Here is a 24,970-nt window from a genome sequence, read left to right as displayed (position 1 = left end):
AATAGGCGGCTCCTCGCTGCCGATTGGGTTTGGGTTGCGCCACGTGGTGCAAGCGCGGCCAATCGGAGGCGCTGGACGTGAGGCGACGCGCCCCTTTATCGCTACGGAATCTAAAGTGCGGCCGAGCTCAGATAGGCGGGTGTGTGATGTGCTGGCCACGTGTGGAGGTTTTGTGATTGAAAGCTGTAAAAAACAACTTCAATAGACGTAAGTGTGCATTTGTACCCATATTCTAAGCGAGTTGCTTTATTAATTGTAACCGCTTCATTGATTTGATTTTAAACATAATTGTATACGTGTGTTTAATGCCATACGTTTTTCCAGTAGGCCTTTAAACACGTGTACAGTACAGTACTTTTGTAAGTGTGGGATCGTATTTGCGTTCACTACTGACGTAACATGTTTAAGACTACATGTATTTGTCAATCAACTGTTGGTATGAATACCTTCCAATGTCGCATTGGTGATGGGGGGGGGGGGTGATCATAACTTACGCTCGTCAGCGCAGGTCAGGATGCCGGTTTGCGTAAGTCGCCACTGATGTTAGTCGTGGCCTTAGAATCCAACTTCATTACCTGGACTGTTAGTATTATTTTTATTTCTCATTACTATATTCTAATGATTACAACAGTACTACAGCAATCGATTATGTTGCTGTATTGATACACGGAAAGAAGGAAGAGTAAGTTATCGCTCTAGATTAGAAGTTTTCGTGACTGCAGGGATCCATACTCTTTGGTTCTTTCGGTAAAGTCACGTAGGTATAAAATAATAAACCCCCCCAAAGAATAAGTTATCGTCATTGATTAAGTTGTCTGGGACAGGGCACGTCATGAATAGTATTAGGTAACTTTATCTGCCAATGTAAACACTGCAAATCAGAAAGCATAAAACAAATACATCGGGCCCCATGGTAAAAAGTACAGCCTCCAACTCTTATCTCCTCCCATCTCTTAGGCCGTTCTATTTGTGGTGTGCATTAAGGGGCATTGCCCGAAGCGTCGCCTGTTATGTTTTCATTTAAGGCTGTTTTACAGATGAATGTTGAGTTATTATTGTTAACTGTGCAGCACTGCCAGCGCAGCAGCGTCACCAAATAATGTGTTTTCATTTAGATGACTGTAAGGGACGATGAGGGGCTTAGTCCGTACGCGTGGCGGGGGGAGGGGAGGGTTAACCCAAACGCGTCTGCTTGCGTATGGGGTCTCTACTCACAATGTACAAACGCATAGGAAACGGGGGGTGAAGCCTCTATAATAATTTGTCTAAATTGGCCTTCAAATGAGTCAGTCCGGCGGTGGACTGTTTGCTTAAACCACGTTAGTGGTATGAATCCTTGATCGTTTCTGCGTGGATTAAATATCGGCCGTTCTATAGGATTTGGGGGGGGGTGTAAAAGTCCGCGTGCGTACAGGGAGGGGGGGTCAAGTTTTGACGGATTTCTGCGTACTGTACCTACTAAATGGATGGCCCCTGACCGCTGGTTGAGACAGAGTAAGTGGCAGCCAACTCGCCCGCGAGGATGTCCAACGCAGAGTCTTTCGTTCGACTGGAGGAATCCGATAAGCTATGAAGCTCTTTTTCACAGATGTCCATGAGCCGTGAGATCAGCTGGTGTGCAGACGCTGTGTGGATTGTTACATGCAGGACCACGAGAGACGGTGACGGCGCGAGGGGAGAGATTCATCCAGCAGTGAATTCATACTCTTAGGTTTTTTCGGTAAAGTCACGTAGCTAATAAATAAATCATAAAATAACTATTACAAATAATTGAAATACTAATAGAAATAAAATAAATATATTATTATTTATATTATTTTTGTATGCATTATTTATTTATTACCTACGTGCCTTTACGGAAAAAACTGAATCCTTGCAGTCACGAAAGCTTCAAATCTAGAACAGCAGTGGATTAGTCATGGTTAATTATATATTGTTACTACGGTATTACAAAATAACTACCGCATTATTTTATTGTTTTTGGAGTGCAATGTTAATTCGACCATGGTATAATTGCACTATTATTTTAATAGCCTCATCAAAATGTTGTGGATACGTGGGGTGTACAAATATATATAAAAGGGAGATTTGTGAATGTGTGTCTGTTCGAAATGTTTAACATACTTCCCGACATGCAACACACTTGAAAAGCTTTCGTGACTGCAGGGATTCATCTTCTTGGTTCTTTCGGTAAAGTCACGTAAAAGGGAAATAATCAAATAATACAAATAAAATACAATTCTCACGACGTTTCGGCCACAACGCAAGCAGCCATCCTCAGGTGAAGAACAGGTCTGTCGGAAAGACAGCGTCTGAATGAACACCACCAAGCTTGGCAGCGTATATTTAATCTTCCTCCCTTTGTTGCTGCTAATCCTACATAATGCACGGGCATAATATGACTTTGAGACCCCCCCCACCTCCTACGCATTCCACAAGTAGTGACTTATCCCATATCTGCATTTTCCATAAATATGCGAAATTCCTCTGTTGATATGCAAATTCATTTGTCAAGGCACCCTTCCTCTAACCCAGCTTAAATATACGCTGCCAAGCTTGGTGGTGTTCATTCAGACGCTGTCTTTCCGACAGACCTGTTCTTCACCTGAGGACGGCTGCTTGCGTTGTGGCCGAAACGTTGTGAGAATTGTATTTTATTATGTTTTATTTTTATTATTTTATTATTTCCCTTCTACGTGACTTTACCGAAAGAACCAAGAAGATGACATTAGGTAGTTCTTATCTCTTGTTAGCTCTGAACATCTACACGTATGATAAAGTACAACCAATGGATTTTATTTTCAAGAGCAGATTGTTGTGTGCCACTGCTGTCGCTCAAATCATGGACCATGTGCCACATAAATTCAGGCTTGAGCGTTTTTTACAAACCATTATGAGTTCCAGTTGTGAACACCCAATGATGTTGCCGAGGCTCTACGCCAATATCAGTTGGAGGAAGAGTTACTAGACGGTGGTGGAGTCATTGTCCGGACACTGTTAATGCATTGTATTTGCAATATGGTGTGTGTTGCAGTTAGGGCATGCAGAAACATGGCTGGTAAAGTAAAAGATTTCTCCAAACAAGAAGTATTGGATCGAGTAAAGAAAATCAAGAAAAGGAAAGAGACGTGTCAAGAAAGTGATGACGTCTCTGCCGAATCTTTGCAGTGTAAAGGCGCAAGAAAAAAGAGTCTAACTTCCAAAGCTCCGCAACAAAAAGATGCTTGCGAAGGTGAGGGAAACGTTACGGAAGAGATGGAATATCAAGCCGAGTGTTGTGAAGATGGCGTGCCTGAATTGAAAATGTCAAAAAAGAAGGCCAAGAAGTGTAAGAAAAGGCGGCAGCACGAGGAGGTGTCCGATGAGACGTTGACAAGAAAACGAAAGCACGACGATAACAAGGCCGATGAAGAGACTGTTGATCCGGTGATGAAGAAAGGGAAAAAGAAAAAAAAGAACAAAAGCATCGAACTGGCCAACTGTGCAGATGTCGTGGAACAGGGGGCGTTCAAAAATAAGAAAAAAACTCAAGAAATTGAGGACCAGAGTGGAGGTGACGATGCATCATCAGAGGATCCAAAGCGTCAAGAAACTAAAAAGAAAAAGAAGATGCGAAAAAAATTGGGTGACAGTGAAGCAATCAATGACTCGCATGGTCTCTCAGACACACATGGGGATACGGGGAAAGATGAAAACACAAATGGTGTTAAAAAGGCAGTGGTGTGTAAGCGAAAGAAAAGGTCAAAGTCTGAAAGTGAGGGTCCTAACCAGAAGGAATTAGATAATACGGGTGAAGGAGATGATGTGCAGTCTGAAGCTGATCATGCTGATAATGCCCACCATTGCTCGGATGAAAATAGTGACACTGTCAAACGGAAGAAAAAAAAGGGTCAACTTCAGTCCAATTCCGACGATATTACAGACAATCTCGAGCAACGTAAGAAAAAGAACAAAAGAAAAACAATTGAACATGACGATGCGACGGGTAAGGCTGACGTCAAGGCACCGAAATCAAAACGCAAAATGAAGAACACCAACGCGGACGTGGATGTAGCGGGCGAAGAGGACCATTTGCTTGCGGCCCATGAGCACCAGCCAAAGACAAGGGGCAAGAAAAAACAATCGCCTGTTGGCGCTTTGGACGGTGAAGCTCCGTGTAAACCCAACGAGCGCAAAAGGCCACGGAAAGCCGGCAGCATCTCGCCAGATGCATCGGGGAGCAGCAACGAATGTCGAGCAGGGACCGGATCCAAAGGGGTGAAGCGTGCAAAGGCTGGCGGCAGAAAGAAGTCCAATGACCCTGATAATTTGGCAGAGAATAAGCAGACGGACGGCAGTCCGAGAGATCAAGGAGAAACTAGGAGGAGTGTAAGTGCTGTATTGTGTTAAAAAGCCCCTGATTTTGAATGGCAGTTGGCAAACTAAATAATCAAACTTACAAGCATCCTTAATTATTCATTCCCACTTTGGAATAATTGAGCATCGCTCAGGGACACAAAGGATTTTATATGTTACTTCTTGACGGTAAAATGTTGGGGTGATTGTCAGTATTCATTTAAATATCCTTTGAGTTAATGTTAAATGAAGCAAGGTTTTTGGGGCAGTTGTGGTCTGGCTAATGTAAGTTACAGGTTAAAGGTGCAGCCCTGCCATTGCTTGCTCACACCACAGCTGGTGGAAGGGGCATCCACTTGAGAGAGCTCTAGAAAGGCCCTCTAGTAGGAATTTTGCCGCCTCTTCCACACTGGCAAGACGTCTTGAAAGAGGCTGCAGTACCCACACTTTACCCCACCGCACGCAGAATCTCTTGACCAATGTGCCACTGATTTATTTTTAAAACTCTGTTATTGGCGTTAGGAATTATGATTTAATAATTATGTTGCCAATTGTTTGACACCATCCTTTCCAGACGCCGAAGAAACTCAAGGAGTGCGACGTGGACAATGACGTAAAGTTCGTCACCATAAAACCCGGGAATGTTGAAGAGGAGAAATTTGATTTGGTGAGAATTCTGCTCGGTCAAATCTGCCTGAATGCCTCACTTTCTCTGCATTGCTATTATAAAAAAATACCTTCCCCCCCCCCCCCAATTGTATCCCTTACACGGTCGTGAGATGTTAACTACCTCACCTCGCCGGGTATACAGGAAGGTCGTGGGTTCGATCCCGACCCTGACGCGTGTATATTTGGAGTGTGCATGTTCTCCCCGTGCTCGAGTGGATTTTTCTCCGAGTTCTCCTGTTTTGCCCTCCAAATTTATAAACATGCGTTTAGAGTATTTGGTTACAATAATACATTTCCACGTGATAAGGCACTTCGTTGAGCTGTTATTTGGAGCCAGGTCGCTTCTGAAAAAGAGCTAAAGAGCTCAGTGGGCCTTTGTAAAATAAAAACCGTTGATAGTTTAAAAAATATATTTTTTTAAGTTTACATTGGTGGCATTTCAAGATATGTGTATGCATCATACTACATGTAACAAAAACTCAGTGCAGTGTTATCACTGCCTTAAGATAAAAATTATATCATAGTTATATCTCTGGTCTCTCTCTGTGCTATGAACAAGGGTCATTGTCCAACACGTCGCCTATTATATACTTTTCCTTTTATTGATGGACGTGTTCAGTGTCGTTATTTTTGCTGTTTTTTTCACCACTGCCAACGCAGCATCACTAAATTATTTGTTTAATCGTACAACGTGTAGGCCATGTGCCGCTGGGAGTAGGGGGGTGTGTTCAGTGGTGCGGAGCACTCGAGGGAGTGTGTCGGGGCGTAAGCTCTCGAGGTGATTGAACGCTGCTCAAACTCAATGGGCCTCGGAGTGGAACAATGCGGATGTCTAGAATAAATACCTTAGTCGAGACCCAAACATTTCAACTGTTGGCTTTGACATACCTCATATAAGACAGTGGTGGAACCCCCAAACGCATCGGAACATCAACAGGCTGATGTGCACATCTCCTTGATGAATGGCAAATTTAAGACAAACCACAGTGGCACTGTCACCATGCAACCCAAACTATGGACCATAAACCACCACTGTAGTATGCACTGCTTGAACGGAGAAATAGAAGGACGATACAAACTCTCCTGAAGTCCTCTCATCTTGGCTATCGGACCTCGACATTAGCATTTAGCTCCTGAACACATTGCCAACATACGCGAGACTATTATAAAGGGCTTCCCACCAGCAAATACATAAAAGACAGATGACGAATAATGATGCCTATTAAAGAAGCTAATCCCTCTCCTGATGTGATTTGTCTTCACAAATGCTCTTGAGCGTAGGCCAGAAGAGTGGCCCTGCAGACGCAGGTCGACATCATGACGGGAAAAGTGTCTCTGGACACGAACAAGAGCTGCGGTGACAGTGGTGGTGACGGCGGTGGCAGCGGAGGAGGCTCCAGCACGGTGAGGCACCGTGGCAGACGAGCGGGGTCCATAGCCAGGAGTTTCCCTTGGCACGTGATTTGCCAATGGCACGAGTGTATCACCGTGGGAGCCACTGATTTGCAATAGATTCTGGTCTCAAAGGTAGACGGCGTCTTCCATAACAAACAGATCTAATCACACACAGTGTGCTTGTATAGTTTCGGGGATACTGATTTTTTTAAAATACTTTTGAGTTATAAGCAGAATGATAGTATCTTTCAAAAGTTATGAAGTGGTATTTTTTTGTTGTTGTTGCTCAAATGACCATTGAATTGAGACTCACTTCCCATTTCGAGCCTGAGCCTATGGTGGAAATTCCAATTTTTTTAGTCGGGGTGAGTTTTTCTATTGGACAACCACCCTTGACTTCTCCGCAAGGGGTGATGGGCTGAGTCGACCCCAACCAGGATTTAAACGCGCGACCTTCCGACTGCGAGCCGTTCGCTCTTCCGCCGAGCCAACTGGCCACTTGTATGATGATCACAATAGCATGGCCTCGTTGTCATGTGCAGCAGAAACCAGCAGCTGCCCTAATTAATATTGCAGGTGTATTAACATTAAAGATACCTGTCTGCATTACAGTGGGTGTTAACCATGCTATGACGTCATACCTACTATAATCACCCAGGAATGTCTGTCCTTAACGCTCGTGACGTCACTCCACATCGACCAGCCTCCCTCATTAATAATCATTATAAGGTGACGTCCTCCAAATGTACACCCACCCCATTCATAATCATTAGCTGGTGACGTCACTCCACATGGGGGACCAAGGCGCCTCCTCCCCCCTCCTCGGCGTCAACTTACAACCCTCGCTACAAAGGCAGAACCCTCACGTCACGCAATCTCTGTAACACGATTGAGACATAGAAGTTTAAAGAACGTCATGATGAACAAGGGATTATAACCTTACAATTAAATAGGTCTGTGTCACCGCGCCCTTACAAATTGCACAAGCACTGATGCAATGAATATCACGTCGCGGTCTGCTTTTCGCTTGCAAGTTCCAGATTTACTGCAATACACCTTTGACGGGCAAAAGGCTAGTTTGTAAGAGTAGTCCATGATGTACCATCGTCATGATCCAAATTTTTCAACTAAAAAAATCACCCGCAAATGTGCTCACTTGGATTATACAGAGCAATCGTCACCCCATACTACGAAGACTTTGGCACGACCCTGCTGAAAAAGTCGGTGTTTCCTGGGTAAACAAGCGTAACAATATGACTTAAGTTACCTGTTCTCTCTCTGTGCAACAACACAGGCCAGAGCCACGCAGTTTGGCCAGTGGGACACTGCCTGTCTCGGGGACGCCACGAAGCAGAACAAGTTCCTGCGGCTCATGGGCGGCTTCAAGAAAGGCTCCGGACACTCCGGGTCCGAGTTGGAGTCCGGACCGGGCGCGAGCGGCAGGGCAAACATGGCGCTTGGCGGAGAGAGCGAGAACCGGCTGAACTCGGCGCTAGAGTCCCAGTTCCAGCATGCCTTGCAGCGCAAGAATTATCAACAGCGCGGCGTCGGTCTCGGCTTTCAGGCCGATGCCAGTGCTAAGAAGACGTTTTTTATCGACAAGGCGATGAGCCGCTCCCTCAAGTTGGAGTGAGCTGGCCGTCACTTGCGATTTTAGTTTTTGTTCAAGAGAATTTTTTTTTTTGTATTAATGAATGTTTTTACTTGGAACTCTCAGCTGTGTGTATGTTGAACTTCTTTCGCACTGTGACTAGCCAACCGTGCTAATCGGAGGTGCGGGGGAAGGACGACAAACAATCTAGACACAAAAAGGAGTTCTGAAGAAATTAGTTTTCAATTTAGAAATCATTGCAGCCATCCACTTGATGATTGTGGATTGTCAGTACTCCCAAGAAAGCCAGAGTACCCAATGAAAATCCACCACACCCACAATTGGATAACACCAGGAGCTCTGCACAGATGGATGTAGTCTATTGTTTACTGGGCCATCTCCTTGCCCACCTCCTGGCCATTTTCTTTTTTTAAGTGACGGTTGCTGAGCACAGAGCCAAGTGACCAGCAACAAAACACCACTACTGAAGGTGAAGCAGATAAGAACACATTTCTTACATTAATTCTATGAACTTAGGAGAAGAGACAATAGGGAATTCCAAAGTTGAACAGTGGGAGGAAAGAAACGGAAGAGCGTTATAGGAAGTGTTGTAGGTCACTGGGATAATTCATGTGTGGGGTGGCCTGGTACATGTTTGCTTAACTGTTATTTACATTAATACAATTTAGCTCATCAACAGCTTGTTATGTTATTTATGTTGAAGTTAATGTTATCAAAACATTAATTTTGGAACAGTCCACCAATAGTCATAGATTGTACTTAACTGGGACTGCTTGGCATGTAACATTACAGTGCATCGTGGAGATGCGGCTGTAAAATGTATGAGCTTAATGACATTTTACATTTTTAGAGGTCTCTAAAAAAAACTATATAGAGAATACTTTGAGGTGGTGTCTTGCATGGGCTTAGTCTTGCCAATAGAACAGGGCTGTTCCACCCCGACCTTTCTAACTTTCTGATCCAATTAGTTGGGAGCTTCAATAAAATTAAACTAAATACTGAACTTTTGATTCACCAGGTAAGGCCCACTGAGCTATATGGCTCTTTTTCAGAAGTGACCTGGCCACGAATGATTGCTCAACGAAGTGGCTTATCATGTGGAAATGTATAGCAGCCAAATACTCTGAACCAGTGGTTCTTAACCTGGGGTGCACACCAGCCCCTGCGGGGGTGCGAGACATGGCCAGATTGTTTTAGAATGTAAATAATCGAAACACAAATTAAGCTCGGGCATAAAGTTTGTTTCATCAAACCTATGTTTATTAACATACATTTTTTAACGATTGAGAACCAAATGGGTGCAGTAAATGTTAAGAACCACTGCTCTAAACGCGTGGATTCTAAATGTGGAAGGAATAATTTGAGGACCCATAGAAAATGCCACGCGGCCACAGGGAGAACGTGCAAACTCCAAATGTATAGGCGTCAGGGTTTGGATCGAACCCACGACCTCCTATATACCAGTCGAGGTAGTTAACATCTCGCCACCGTCCCACAATTACTGTGCTACAGGCCTGCATTTGAATTTATAAAACCAATGTTATTTCACGCGCATGACATGCCCGCTTGTACGTGTATATTTTATTTCGGTATTAAAACAAGAAAATTCAGAAGGGCCATCCTGTAATAAATATTTTATTTTAATCTACGTTCACATCAGGGATGGTAATCTAGTTGATAAACACAACAGGCACACATTTTGGCTTTGGAGCTAAAGGCAGCGCTCCAGTTTTGGGTGGGCACAATGCAACAGCATTTTGTTGCTTTACAAGGAATCCGAAACTGGCACGGTGCCCTTGCATAATGATAGCAATTCTCATGAAGGTGCTTCGAACGGAATCGACACGAATTGAGGCTGTGTGAATAAAATACAAAATATGTACATGTACCCGTTTTACCCGTGTTATTCACTGGTGCTGCTGAAAATACAAACTTCTGTTGATTCTCGCTGCGCTGCAGAGGTTCTGCATTTTTTAGGTTGACGCAAGCGATGTTGTCCATAAAGGTTTTTAGGTTAGATCGCGTAAATGTGTCGGTAAACCACCACCACCCAACAGCCAATTAGTAAGCTTTGTCACCTGAACAAAATGTGCCAATTGCTACTTTAACACACTAATGTGTTGGAGAGTCAACCGACAAGATTTACGACATTTACGCAATCTAACCCTAAAACCTTCATGAATAATATTGATCGCGAAAGCCTACGTGTTAAACTCACTGATGCGGTGTTTGTGTGCGTGGAGGGATTGCCGCATGGGAGTGAGTACTCTCGTTTAGCTGAAAGGTGAACGTGGCAACGGGCCTGCACGGCCAACAAAATGTGCATTCTCTTTGAGCAGCTGGCCTAAAGCCATGTCGACGTCCTATGGGCACGCAGTCTGTGGTGCTCGGTGATGGTTCGAGTGTCAAAGTTTTCTGTCGAAGTCCCCAGTCAACATTCACTCAGTTGGAAGTCGCTTATTCTCTCCGTTGTGCCCATCGTCTGGAACTCCCTGAAGTTTATTGTGGTATCAACTGCCTGCCCCCATTCAAGTTCAAGCTCAGTGCCTTGTTTTTCTTCTGCCTATGGCCGATTTGCTTCCCTCTAAAAAACATGTCCCCTTTCTGTACAGAATATTGAGATGTGTTGCATTTACACCTATGCCGTCTTGTGTTGTAAACAGGCTGATGGTGTCGTGCCTTCGCTATTACCGCAATGTCTGTATCCAGACTCAAGGGAGGTATGCGGTGCGAGATGAGTTTCAGTAAACGAAGTTGCGCATTCTGGAAATGCCCGTCTTTGGTCTCCCTTCTCCACTTCTTCCCCGGACCACCCTGCGTGGAAAACAACATTTAAAAAAATATGTATATACTCCTTTACATGTAATGTTTCCACAATTGTATTCCTATTTTGATATCATGTCCTGCGACTGAGTACCCAGTGTCAGAAATGTACATCCAGAAGTAATGCTCAGCTGCTGTGTGCTTAAAGACCTTGCTTGTGTGAGAATGCACATTTAACACAACACAGCAGCACACAGCTTTGGATTGTGTCGTCGAATATTGAAGGGGTGGAGGTAACTCGTGCATCGCTGATCGTGTGCGGTGATGCGTATGGGGCTGTTGGCTTGTTCTTAGGGTCACACGTGATAACGGCTGACTCATTCTAAACTGAACTTGTGCAGCAGATGTTCTGCACTTGCCCTTCAAGTGTTGGGGCATGGCTTTGTCGAGTGCATGATAATGGTGCTTTGTCAAGCAGCAGTCATGCCAAGATGGGTCTGAATTTTTATTTCTTTTTGAGAGACGAATCTTTGTGTAACAAAAATACAATGTTTTGGATGTATAGTAATTATTCGAACTGGATGTATACTATTTAAATTTAAACAATAAAATAAATTGCAGCTCATTGTAACTCAGCGTTTCTTTTATATTGTCAAACGCACTACAATACATAAAGGATTAATGCCAACAAACAACTATACGTAGTAAAATATTAACTATAGATATGAAACTTGATTTGAAGCTATGTTGATGGTGTGTCTCTCTGTTGTCTCTCTCTGCTTGTGTGTCTGTGTGTGTCTCCGTGTCTGTGTTTGTCTCAAATTTAGTTCCACCTGATGACGATTGCTTGTGTTGCAATCGAAACGTCCTATTCTATAATTTAATTAATTTTATTTCTATGTGACTTTACCGAAAGAACCAAAGAGTATAGATATAAAATTACATTATTTCAGAATCTAAGCGGGGTTGATCCTGGCTAGTGCTTGGATGTGTGACCCATGCATCACAGTTTGCTATATCCTTAGGGACTTTGTTGGACAGCACAGGCAAGAACATAAGATGATATTGTTGTACGCTACTTGTATGTTCCCACATCTATGCTTCCCATATTCACCACCCTACACTGACCAGCGTGGTGAAGTGTGCTCTAACAACCTCTTTGACCTGCACGGTGTGGAAATGCCTTTATCCACCCAGTGGATGTGCAAAAGGACTGTACATTGTACCGTGTTCATGAGCAATAACTCGGTCACATTGTCAAAGCAATGAGGAAAACTTTACATTAAAAACTTCCTCGGAAGGAATGGCTTTTAAACATGATCTAATTCATATTTATAGAGCTGTGACAGGGACGACATGACAGGCAAGCGATTCGTACTTTTGTTGATTGGCAGTGGCGGGTTTCGTAGGTCTGCTCGCAACAGGTTTCCTGATGTAATATGACAGCAACAGGAAACTCACATTAATGCAGACTTCGAGTTGTAGCGGCATGATGCCCGACGTTTCGCTCCACACACTCGGAGCAAAACGCGGGGTATAGTGAACAACACACTTTCAGTTCCCAAAGACGTTCCCAGCACGTGGAGTGAATCATCGGATGTTGTGCCAAACAGAAAACATTTATACCAGAGGTATCTGATGAGTGGTACAACCTGAAAATAGATTCGAGAGCTACACAGCACACACACCTAAATAGTTTTATACTGATATTGCCTCTAGTTCTCGTCATAACAAATGTGGTGGATACGTGATTGCTATCTGAATTATTGTCCTAACTGATTTTCACACCGCCCAAGTAAAAGGCAACTTGCTTCACGATTATGCACATTATTACTCCCCTCGTTTACATCGTCCGAAATGTACATCTGAATTCATGGAACTGCCCTGCGGTGTGACACTCACGTCTGTTGGCGGCTTCTCTCGAGTGGCCTCTGCGAGGCTGGCCCCTTGTTGAGTTGACCTTTGGCCTTTTCCTACAAGAGGAGAAAGTCTTAGCCATCTGCGAAAGCTCAACAAATCCGGTCGCCCACGTGCTGTGGACCAACAGAAATGCCGGCATGTGTCAACGCGTCTCCTATAACGCCTCAAGGCTGTCGATGCCGCATGTTTTCGCCAAAAGTCAGTTACCCAGTTTCAAGTTCACATAGAGCGTTAGAAAACGTTCCGCCTATTCGAATTGTTAGGAAAATGTATCGGGCAGATATATATATATATTTTATGTTCTTACAAACAAGGTTTACTATTCGCCAACAAGATGAATTGTATCAGTCATTTATATTTTGTCAATGTTGTTTGGGTGGAGTGGTGGCACAATGCTTGGCGCACTGCGCTATGAACCCCGGAAAACTGAGTTTGACTCGCAACCCAAGCTGATATCGGTAGCAAGTGATATCTGTTTGAAATGGTCCTGGTCCCCCACCCCCCTCACCACCAGCATAGTGAAGTATGGTCAAACAACTCCCATGACTGACATGACATGGGAAGGTCCTCACCCAGCAATCAATTGACGAGGGCTGTATATTATTAGAATTATAAATGCAGTTAGGAACTGGTGACTGCAAATACATTAACAATTCTGTTTTGGAAAATGCCGAGTTGCTCAAGTTACATGATTACATTTTGGTTAAGTTCTTACTTCATGGAAACACAGGTATAGAGTACAGACTGGATCTCTTTTTGAAGGCAGGAACTCCATTATTGAAGGAATACTTACACAGCGACCCATAGAATCACATGCACTTACATGATCCATAGAGTTGCATAGTCAAATACACTTGCATAGAATTACACAGACCCATAGATTCTCATGATTGTCTTTCTCCACGCACTTCTATTGTGTATTTTCTAATCACATCGACTATCCTTAGAGACCTATAGCCTCACATACACTTAAAGAGACTCGTAGATTTCCATACAGTTCCATGATCCATACCTACTTACATAGAGAGTCATTCACTTACAAACCCATACACTCACATACACTTACACAATCCATGTACTGTACTTGCATAGAGATCAATACACAGACACCCATAGACTGTTCTGATTTTCCCTCCCCATGTGCTTCTGTTATTCTTGTATCATCAACATCCACTGTCCTCGTATTTCATTCCACCACTTCCATCTCACCCAAGGTCTCCTCTGCATCTCCCCTGCATTGGAAACTCCGCAGTCCTTATCATTCAGTATGTGCCCTTTATTTAACCAGGATATTAATTAAACCCATTGCGACGCATACAACATTGCCTCTTCTGCAAAAGCGACCTCGGTTATATCACGTAATAATGATGAGCTTCGTTGAGGAAAATATGAGTAACAAAATAAACAGTAGCGAATAAATAATTGTTTTTTTTAAATAGAGGGATAATGGTATGAATGAGATGTATTGTCTGATTATTGTGGGTTAGGCCAAACCATTTTCAGTATGTACATAAAATATTTGAAAACCAATTTACATTTATGAAACGTAGACTAAATTTAATCATCACTTCACGAAAATACGTATAAATGCATATTTGTGTATTCATTATAATTCATAGTGATTGTCTTGACAACATTTATTTTTTACCAATTCCCTGAGCCTCCTCTCCTTCTGCAGCTCGCGGTCCCTGTGCAGAATGCGCGCTCTCACGGACCCAGGAGCGCCGTGGAATATCTCGTGTATGTCCGTGAGGGCTGCTCGGAGCTGAAAGATACACCAGGCACGTTCAACATTGCTATTTAAAATATCAATAAACGACTCTTGGTTCTCGTAGTGCGGATTATCCATGTTTGCCGACGAACCATCCTTGCGAAAGGTGGAAGAAAAATTGAGACTTTGGTATCCGTGCAAATCTTCTGTGCTCTCTCTTACGCACTCGCTGCTTCAGTAATTTGTCTGCTTCTAATTCGCGAGTCGATAACCAGTTATAAATAAATAACTAAAACAGACTATGCATTCTATGTCTTCACCCTCATTCTATGTAAGTAAACGGTGTGTTTACATCGTCTAATTTACGTATGCTTTTCATCATCCGTGCTTTTGTTTTATCCAGACATCCCCCCACCCCATTATTCTGAATAATAGAGAGTTGTCTTTATCATTAATGTTGCATATTTCCCAAATAACATAACAATTTTGCAAATGGTATTGTTATCACATGAATACATTTCCACGTGAAACTTTGGAATGGCTTGGAAGATGGCACCACAAAACTACTTTGGAAGTCGCTCCAATAGACCCCGTTATCCACACTTGGGGCACAACTTATAGTGTCCTGCAAATAAGTATTCTTAGGTTTTTTTGTACTTGATGCAGCTAATTCGGCTGTGACGGTCCCACCTGATGACGGAGACTTGTGTTGCCTCCGAAACGTCGTGATTTTTGTTTTATTTTATTTTAATTAATTTTGATGTTTTACCTACGTGACTTTACCGAAAAAACCTAAGAATATGATTCCTTGCAGTCACGAAAGCTTCAAATCTAGAATTCCTGCAAAGAAGGTTTGCCAAAAACTTTAATTTAATTGTCAGGGTTGAACTCCTGAATTCAGTGAGCCACCCGATCACCTTGGGGCTGCCTTTGTTTTGTCGGCAGCGCGCTGCCAAGTGTGACTCTCACAGGAATGTTTGAGATCACCATTTCTGATGCACAATGTTAACCTGGGCATTGAGTCTGGTTTCCAGGGTGACGTCTTGGGAGGAGAGGATGCCGTTCTTCATCCGGCTTTCCCTCTGCACCGACTGCAGAAGTTGCGTCGTATCCTGTGGATTGATGCACATGAGCCTCTTACCTACTGCGTATGCAATGAGGGTTCCTCCAGTCCATCAATGAATACTGACTATAATTGTTTAAACTTTGAGCCGGGTAATATAGTTGATGAGTTAATATCAGGCCAGCAAGATACCTGGATAAGAGGAGACTGGGATGATGGGTCATTTAGATTTGTGAAACTCCCAAACCTACTAGACTGCTGTGAGATTGGCCAGGAGATGGCGGGCGGTACAATGGGTTCATGAATCTGTCTGTGGACCTTTGAGTAGCATCTCCTAGCACGAGTGCTGTATTTGGGTATGGGTATGACACAACATTTGTGTGATCAACCAACCCTCGCCTGTATTACAGAGTAATAGCAATGCTAAAAATGTAGAGCTACCAAATGCACTGGTTTGGCAGGGACAGCCCAACTTTCAGAAAAGGCTTTACCACAGTCCCAAAACATTTGAAAAAGTGGGATATACCAGTTTAAAATGTTCTAGCCTCATCCTCCACCCATGACACATGCAAAAAGCGTGGTGACCTGAGGAATGGGCGAGATTGGCAGAGCAGTGGACAGGGCCTATGAGCAGTAGGCAAGACCAGCATCAGAGAGATGAAGGAGGCCACTCACCTCACTGTGTGGGTGGGTCTAGCAGTTGAGTGGGCGTGACCATGTAAAACTAGGCGGGGCTAAAGGAGGGAGGGGCTGTCTGCTCACCATGTGTTCTAATTAAGCCTCCCAGACAATTTGGTGGCTTTATGTGCGAACGTGTCATTTCCTGCTGCCCCTGAATGAGTCACCAGCACGGTCTGCTTCAGGTGCTGCAGCTTCTCTGTCCGCATGAGTCTTCGCGTCAGGAATCCTTTCCCGACGGCCGTGACGACCTCAATCGCTCGGTGCAAGTCGGGGCTGTCGGCGGCCTGCGGTCGGTGCCAGGGGGTTGGGAGATATTTAGACGTAAGCGTGCGAGTCACGTAACAATTCACCAATTACATAAATTAAAGTAACAATAATTAGAATTAGGTGGAACAATGCCATCGGATTGCGTACAGGTGTTGGGTGAATTGTTGCACAATGGTGGCGGGTTGGGGAGGCCTTCATCCAGGAGTAGAATGATCTTGGCTGATTATGATATGGGTGATTTCAGAGTAATTGAATAATAATAATGGCGATGCATTCGGCATGTCAATGAAATGGGCTGGTAAGTACACACCGACCAGTTGTTAGAAGCCATACAACGTTTATAAATTAGAATGAGGCTCTGTGTCCCACGCGGTACAGTAATTTCATTATCATTGAACTGATCATTGCAAAATTTTGCTTGTTTGGCTAACGCACTCGAACTAGCCAACTATATCCTAATCCTAGGCTTAACCGTAATCATGCTAGCCAACCAAAGCTTGACCCTACTCTTATCCCTAATCATAGTAGCCAACCAGGCCATAAACCTAGCATTAACCTTCATCATACGAGCCAACCAGACTCTAATCTTAGCCTTGGCATAATTCAAACTAGCCAATTAACTCCAAACCTAATATTAACCTGAAGCACACGAACCAACCAAACCCTAACGCTCGCCTCGAGCTTCTCCACAGTGGTAAATCAGTCACTAACGCTGGAACGTCAAAAGACCTCTGGTCAGTTGCATAAAATACAGTGAGGGAAAAAAGTATTTGATCCCCTGCTGATTTTGTACGTTTGCCCACTGACATTAAAATGCAAATCAATTTATAACATTTTTGACATGCGTTTTTCTGGATTTTGTTGTTGTTATTCTATCTCTCACTGTTCAAATAAACCTACCATTAAAATTATAGACTGATCATTTATTTGTCAGTGGGCAAACGTACAAAATCAGCAGGGGATCAAATACTTTTTTCCCTCACTGTACCTGAAGTGAAAATAATCCCTGAATTGACATTGATTGAATTAGGAAGCCAATGGAATGTTGTACTTAAACTGCCTTATTCAACGGACCCTCCCAGGATACTTAAATCACCTTCTCCCTACCTCCTGCTCCCTCCTGAATTGCTCCCTATTTGTGGCTGTCATGGCACACCGTGCACTCCGTACCCTGGCCAGGAGGGCCCTGAAGGTCGGAGGAGGCTCCAGCCTCGCCGAGGAGTGCGTGGGGTCTCCCTGCGAGTGAGGCCACGCGCCCGGCGATTCCTGCTGCCACGGTGGGGTCGCAGCGCACGTGAACTTCTCTGAGGCTGAGGCCACACACGGCGCACACACGATCCAACAACACATTTCAATGCCCCGTCAAGGTGCATGTGCGCATGTTGAACATATTTCGCACCGTACGTTGCCAACCCTGCTAATCAGAGACGATTTATTGGTTATGCATCGACGGTGGGGTTATGTAAAAGACAGCAGACGGTAGTGCGGTAAAACCCATTTAACTGTACTATGCTCTAACGTCTATGCACCCCGCCTTCACCAACCCACACTGACCAGCATGGTGAAGTACTGTTAAATAACCCCCACAATCCACATGGTGTGGGGAGGCTGTCGTCTAGCAGTGGACTGGCAAAGGGTTGCACATGTACATCACAGATAATTATCAGGGTCTGTTTCACCACCTACTTAAACAAATGCTGCTTGAAAACAGGGGCCCAATAGGCTCATGAGCGGATAGTCAAAAATGTACTCCCACGTGTATAAACATGGTGAAACTATGGTCTGCTAAAGTCACGTAGGTAAAAAATTAAATACAAATAAATGAAAACAACTCAATTAAGTCCCCACCTGAAGGACGCTTGAGTTGCGCCCGAAACGTCGTGATTTAATTTAGTTTTAATTCATTTTTATGTAGTTAATTTATTTATTTATTTCCTACGGTGACTATACCGAAAAAACCAGAGTATGAATCCTTGCAGTCACAAAAGCTTCAAATCTAGAATTATGGTCTGCTAATATATGAACAGCTAAAATTCAACAACTAGACGTCGACACGGCAACACTTATCTTATAGACATGCACCTGGGCTGTGCTTTACAGGGTGTTCTACCCAAGTAATGTACAAAGCCTCTTTAATTAGAAAAAGGCCATTAATTGTATAGTCAAATGCACCATTATAGAACTCCTGTGACATCAAAGTTCGTAAATGCAGTGACGTCACGGGATCACTATAACAGATAGTCGTTCCATAACTTTAAAGTCTTTTTTAACTAACAACTCCTCAAATGTGTGTCACATAGCTCGAAACACACCACCTACGTGTGCATATCCATTTAAATAAATTAAGAGTTATTTGTTTCGTCGGTTGTGCCTTCCTTCAAGCAGTGCACATGTAAAAGTAATTCTGTCGTTCAAATATTTCCATCCAACAAGCTGTTGGAACCAACTTATATCAAAAAGTAAATCATGCAACATCATGTGATGGCAATAACAACAAAAAGAACAGTCACACGAGGTGACTGCTTTTTTTTTAAGCAAAACCTTTTAGCGAACATTTAAAACCTGGAAAAGATTTGGGTGAAAGTATTTTTGTCCACCATGTGCTTAGAAACTGCAGTGTTAAGAAAACCCCGACTGTAAACGCAGTCAATCCTCCAAAGGGCAACACCTTTTTGGTGAAAAGGAAAACTAAATAAACCCACCGAACATTTAAACAAATGCAGCACTCGCCTGATCTGGGCGTTGTTTGCGTTGGCGGGGCGCGTGCATTCCCATTGCTGTGTTGGGTCACTGGCGACCGGCCACCACCGATACCATTACCATCATTGCCGCCAAACTCCAGCCTGCATTTCACCTCTGCATCCGAGCAAGATTGGCAGGAGCTGGGCCGCCCCAATTCTCCATCGCCCGCCACCTCCCGCAAGCGGCTGGCTAGCAGCACAGGCGACGGCTCGTCCACGTTGTACGAGCAGTTCAGCGGAGAGAAGCGGTCTCTGTGCGGCATCTTGCCTTTGCCCGGACGACTCGCGAGGGCATGAGGGGGGCTGGCACTCATCTTGGGGCTCGGCAGGCAGCTGTAGGAGCTGCTGGAGCCACTGCTGCTGGAGCTGCAGTTCAAGCGCGAGACACTGCGCTTGTTCGGCGGCGGCCCCTCCTCCGAGTTTGAGCGACCAGGCTCGCATGTCCAGTTCTTGGCAAATGATATGGTTTGAGGCCGCCTTAAACTGTGTTGTGAATTTGCAGTGGTGCTGCTGCTGATGTTGCTGTTGCTGCTGCCGACTTTGTTGCATCTACTGCTTTTGTTGTAGTTGCTGCTGCGTGCGGTGGCCGAGTCCTGGGTGGGTTTTAACCTTCTGTCCTTTGACTCCTCATGGCTAAAACTAAGTGTGATCTCAGCGGGTGAGGTGTCGTGGTGTTCATCTTTATTTTGTTTTCTGTGGCACTGTTGCAACGTTTCCTTCACATGTGACTCTTTCTCTTCATCATCGACGTGCGTGTGCAATCTGTCTTCTGCGTGCGATGCTCGTTCGTCGTTTTTGGCACAAGCCACGTCGTTTGAATGGCTACTCGTGTACGATTTGACATTCTCCTGCAAAGGCAAAAATAAAATAAACAAGTGTATTGGGAGGTCGTTTATTTCAACCCACATGCAAACATAATAGAACAGTTGAGCAAAATTGCCATGAACACACCCGTATGCTGATTACAACATTATTAACACTCTAGGCATATAAAATAAATTGTTGGTGCATGTTTACACAACCACCCACGGCGGGAAATGGTAGTGGTCTGGTATTTTTCAGAGGACCCTTTAGCTACAAGACGAAATGCGACAATGTGCAGAGACCTTCATACAGCAGTGAATAATAACAATAATAATGAGAGGCAACTAGCGATCAGAGCACCTGCCCACCTTTATCCATGTAATACGTGGTCTTACGCTTTCACTATGCAAGTTCCACTCTGCAAGATGTGGGATTCAGATGAAACCACCTTACATTTCCACTACAAATCAGTTCCACCTTTACATAGGCCACAGCTCACTAGACCTTCTTGGATCAGGATTAATAGACTGGTCATTGGCTATGGTTTATTTAGCACACGCTGATCCGGCACCATTTTGGTTTGTGCATAATGCCCACCGCATGCGACTGCAAAGCTGCCCAACAAACGGCCGTCCACATTGTATAGGACTGCCCATTATGACGACGCACTGCTAGAAGGTGGATTATGAAGGTTGATTGCACTCGATCACGTGGCAATTGAGTGACCGAGTGATTCGGATACCAATCTGTGATAGCAAACGCAGGAAAGAAGAACCATTTAAGTAAAAGCTAAGCAGCTGCACCTTGGCGGAGATGAAACACCTGCACACGTTCTCCCCGGGCGACCGCTGATCGCGCGTTTTGCGTCTCTGAACGCCGAGGGCCGAAGCTCGAAGGTGCCGCATGGTCTGCCTGCTTTCTGAACTCAGCTTCTCGATCAGAATTCAGAGTCCAACACAGACAGGCGAACAAATTAAGACATGGATGGACAGACAGGTTTCCCCCTGAGGCAGGCAGGGAGGAAGTTTTATTAAAAGCACATTGATAGCCTGATCGAACACCACTGTCCCTTAGCAAAGGTAACTGGAGAAAATGTGGTGAAAAATACACAATGTACATTCAATGAAATAGATTTTTAAAATATTTTTTAAAGAGACCTAACTTATACACCTCCAATTACCACCTCCAATTAGTAAAGTTGGCTACATACGGTGCGACAAAAAGTTAATTACACATACAAAAATCATGAGACTTAAATGAACTTATATCCCATTGTCAATCCATTTCTGGTTGAGGAATTGCCCATGCACTGTCAGACATAGGGGTTGGGTTGACCATATGTTACTATGCCGGTCAGTGCATGTTGGTAAAGGGGGTGCGCACGACTGCTACATATATCACTCGCCACTTATGTTAGCCATGGTCAGGAATTGAACTTAGGTGAAGAGGTTCATGATTCATGGACCAGTGACGTGTCCTAGGCGAAGCGCGTTTGCCGCTTGCTGCAGAAGTTCACTGTTTGACTCCAGCGGCTGCTCTGATTATCACTGTGAATGTAATAACCATAACAAATATATATGTGCACCGTCCACTTCCCCAAAGCACGTAAAGATTCGCCGACCTCAATCACAAGAGTAGGTTTAAGTCATTGTGTTCCGGCGTCCGGGTCTAAATATGCCAAATTCGAATATGACCCGCAAATTATTCAATTGGGACCGTGCATAGCAATCATTGCCATCTACTGGTGAACTAATTCCCGAGGTCACTTGCAAATTTGACTCTCCTGGTCTCTTGAGTTCTCTCCTGGTTTTACGAAATAAACTTGAAACCACTGTGCCAGCACTCCACGTCAAACAATGTTATACTGAACTAAACATTGTATTTAAGAAAGACTTAAGTCTCAACGTTATTTTGACTACTGTGCCCGCATGTGAACGATAGGGATGCAACGTATTGATTGGAGTGGCACACCGGTCCCCTGGGCTCACGCACTGCTCACCAGCGGGGGCAGAATGGGAATCCCCAGGAATTGTACGGTCGATTTCGTCGGATTTGGATGCCATTCTCCGAGACACCTCTCTACCGGGTCGTACGGCGCTTGGAAGGAGATCCTGGCCAGGGCTTGGCTTACAAACTCCTCGTAGCTCTCCATGATGCACACTGCCCCTGTGAATAAGCACACCACGTCATTCGTGTCAGCTATGTAAGTGACCCATGCAACCAATAAAAATGTTTTTCAATTGAAACAATATGGCCTAGGTGATCAAACTGACCCATATGATCTTCTTGGTTCTTTCGGTAAAGTCACGTAGAAGGGAAATCATAAAATAAGAAAAATTTTACATAATAAAATAACAAATAATATATTGTTTCATTTTTATAATTTTACTATTTCCCTCCTACGTGACTTTACCGAAAGAACCAAGAAGATGAATCCCTGCAGTCACGAAAGCTTTAAATCGAAATTTGACCCATATGAGGCAGGTAGTCGAGTCGATCAGATAACACCGCGTAACAAAAAAAAAGTGTTTTTGTTCCTGGGTAGTAAGTGTTATTTTCTAATTGCTTATGCCTCAAAGGTACAGAAAATGGCTATTATTCCCCACAAACTTTACTTTTGTGACCAGGACAGTGATATTTTGCAATTGACCTATTTTCATTGAGAAAACGTGTGCATTTGTGTCATTCCTATCACATAAAGTCCTGGTCACAAAAGCAAAGTTTGTGGTGAATAATAGCCATTTTCTATACTTTTGAGGCATAAGCAATAAGAAAATAACACTTACTACCCAGGAACAAAAATCGTGTTACATAGTGTAATCAAAGGCACAGGGTCACCCACGTGATTTAAGTGAGCCTTGTAATTCATGCGATCAATGTGACTATGGAACACTCTAAACTAAAACTTTTTTTTTTATCAGGTAAAGCCCACTGAGCTATGTAGCTATTGTTCAGAAGCGATCTGGCCATAAATGATAGCTCAACGAAGTGGCTTATCGAGTGCAAACGTATATCAGGCAAATACTGTACCCTAAACGCATGTTTATAAATGTGGAGAGGAAAACCGGAGGACACGTAGAAAAATCCACACGACCACGGGGAGACAGACACGCAAACTCAAAATATACAACAGGCGTCAGGGTCGGGATCGGGATCGAACCCACGACACCTCCTGTATACCAGGCGAGGTAGTTAACATCTCACCACGGAGAGACACGCAAACTCAAAATATACAGCAGCAGGCGTCATAGTCGGGATCGAACCCACGAACCTCCTGTATGCCAGGCGAAGTAGTTAACATCTCACCACGGAGAGACACGCACACTCCAAATATACAGCAGGCGTCAGGGTCGGGATCGAACCCACGACCTCCTGTATACCAGGCGAGGTAGTTAACATATGCTAGCCACCGTGATGATGATGAGAGAGACACGCAAACTCCAAATATACAGCAGGCGTCAGGGTCGGGATCGAACCCACGACCTCCTATATACCAGGCGAGATAGTTAGTTCAAGTTCATTTATTTGTTATAGCCCTGTGAGCCATTCGGCTCTTGAATCGGGTGCAACCGCAACAAACAAAAAACAAAAACATGAACAAGAAAACATCTTAAAGTGACTAAGTGCAAACAGAAAATCCAAGAAAAGACAGCAAAATATTGCAGAAAAAGCACCGTACACCAACAGTGTGCAAAAATCCCAGTGGGATGCAAGTCAAACAACAACAACAACCACAAAACAACTTAGATGAAAGCCATCATTCTAACTCCGTACTACAACAAACAAACATAGCCAAACCAAAAAACTTTTCGAAAATCACCAAAATAAAGCCATAAAAGCAATGAAAAAATTAACATCTCGCCACCGTGGCACCCCACCCATGTAGCTCTCTGGGCTCAGGTGACACCAATGGGTCCCCAGCAAGGCTCCCCTTGTACCCACCACACACTCGCTGCCTCCTCGGGGCTTCAGGCGGCCCGGGGACCCTCTTCACGTCGTCTTGAGGCTCTCTGGCTCGTCCCGGTCGGACAGCATCGCCACCCTCCTCTCTGCTCCAGCCTCAGCCTGCCCAGCCGCACTTCCACCCCCTGAATCCAGCCTCCACGTGGCAGCCACTCCGATCTCTCTCCTCTTCCCAGAGCCCTCCTCACACGAGGTCGTGGCCCGTGGGGCAGGCGTCCCAATTGGGACAAAACGGCCCTGATCGTAAATCCTGATCCTAAATCCCTACGTTTCTTGGCCAGTAAATCCTAAATCCTGCACCCATCGTCCCCAACGATACCCTCCCCTTACTCTCTCCCAAACACCTGCTCCTTGCGTCTCTTCTCCTCCTCCTCCTCCTTGGTCCTCTCTCCCCGGGTCCCCTACCCCTGGGTCTTGGTTCCTGGACCTGGGGTCCTTTGGTCTGAATCTCGTTGTCTCTGAGCTCTGGGCAGCCACCCAAAGCAGGTCTCTCTCGATTACTGATTCGCTTTCTCCCTCTGGATCTTGGCTCCCTTCGTCCTTTCTCTCTCCCTGGTTTCGTTGGTCTCGGTGCACAATTCCTCTGTATGGACGTGATGTGTGCTCAACTTTTTTCGCACCGTACGTAGCCAATCGCGAGAATCGGAGGTGGTTCTGCGTCCCTGTGTCTCTGCTCGACTCCTATCCCCTCCACTTGGTTGTATTCTCCAGCTCCCTTGTGATGGATACTCAGGGGTCCCCTGGTCTCAGATCCTGGGTCCCCCCCCCCCCCCCTCGTTGATTCCCTTCCACTCGCCCTGTCTCTCCCTGTCTCTCTCCCTTCCACTATCCCTGTCTCTCTCTCCCCGTCTCTCTCTACCACTCCCCCACTCCACTCCCCACTCCCCTGTTTCTCTGCCACTCTCCCGTGCACCCTTCCCTGTCCACTCTCCCACTCCCCTGTCCACTCTCCCCGTCTCTCTCACACTCTCTCTGCCACTCTCCCGTGCACTCTCCCTGTCTCTCTCCCCATCTCTCTCTGCCACTCTCCCTGTCCCCCACTCCCC

At 44.7% G+C, this 24,970-nt stretch overlaps 2 protein-coding genes across 3 annotated transcripts; one reads left to right on the top strand and one right to left on the bottom strand.

The window, feature by feature from the left end:
• Positions 1-93: 93 nt before the first annotated feature.
• Positions 94-11,399, top strand: KNOP1 (lysine rich nucleolar protein 1). Its single transcript, XM_078599574.1, has 5 exons — positions 94-207; positions 3,035-4,368; positions 4,910-5,002; positions 6,286-6,408; positions 7,694-11,399. The coding sequence occupies exons 2-5, from the start codon at positions 3,052-3,054 to the stop codon at positions 8,030-8,032; spliced, it is 1,872 nt and encodes a 623-aa protein (XP_078455700.1). The 5' UTR covers positions 94-207; positions 3,035-3,051; the 3' UTR covers positions 8,033-11,399.
• On the bottom strand, positions 10,560-24,970 carry CCP110 (centriolar coiled-coil protein 110). 2 transcript variants are annotated; one of them, XR_013585954.1, is made up of 10 exons: positions 23,904-24,970; positions 21,961-22,127; positions 20,765-20,890; positions 17,587-20,005; positions 16,314-16,433; positions 15,416-15,517; positions 14,343-14,459; positions 12,677-12,747; positions 12,153-12,203; positions 10,560-10,825 (listed from the first exon to the last, which is right to left on the bottom strand). XR_013585954.1 is itself a non-coding variant. In XM_078599612.1 (10 exons), the coding sequence occupies exons 4-10, from the start codon at positions 17,764-17,766 to the stop codon at positions 10,753-10,755; spliced, it is 714 nt and encodes a 237-aa protein (XP_078455738.1). In that variant the 5' UTR covers positions 17,767-20,005; positions 20,765-20,890; positions 21,961-22,127; positions 23,904-24,963; the 3' UTR covers positions 10,560-10,752. The 2 variants fall into 2 exon arrangements, 1 of the variants encoding a protein (XP_078455738.1); XM_078599612.1 differs by having other exon boundaries at positions 23,904-24,963.

This window comes from Lampetra planeri, chromosome 1 (genome assembly GCF_965212315.1).
Source record: "Lampetra planeri chromosome 1, kcLamPlan1.2.h2, whole genome shotgun sequence".
Taxonomy (NCBI): Eukaryota; Metazoa; Chordata; class Hyperoartia; order Petromyzontiformes; family Petromyzontidae; genus Lampetra; species Lampetra planeri.
This window is presented reverse-complemented; position numbering and strand designations above follow the sequence as displayed.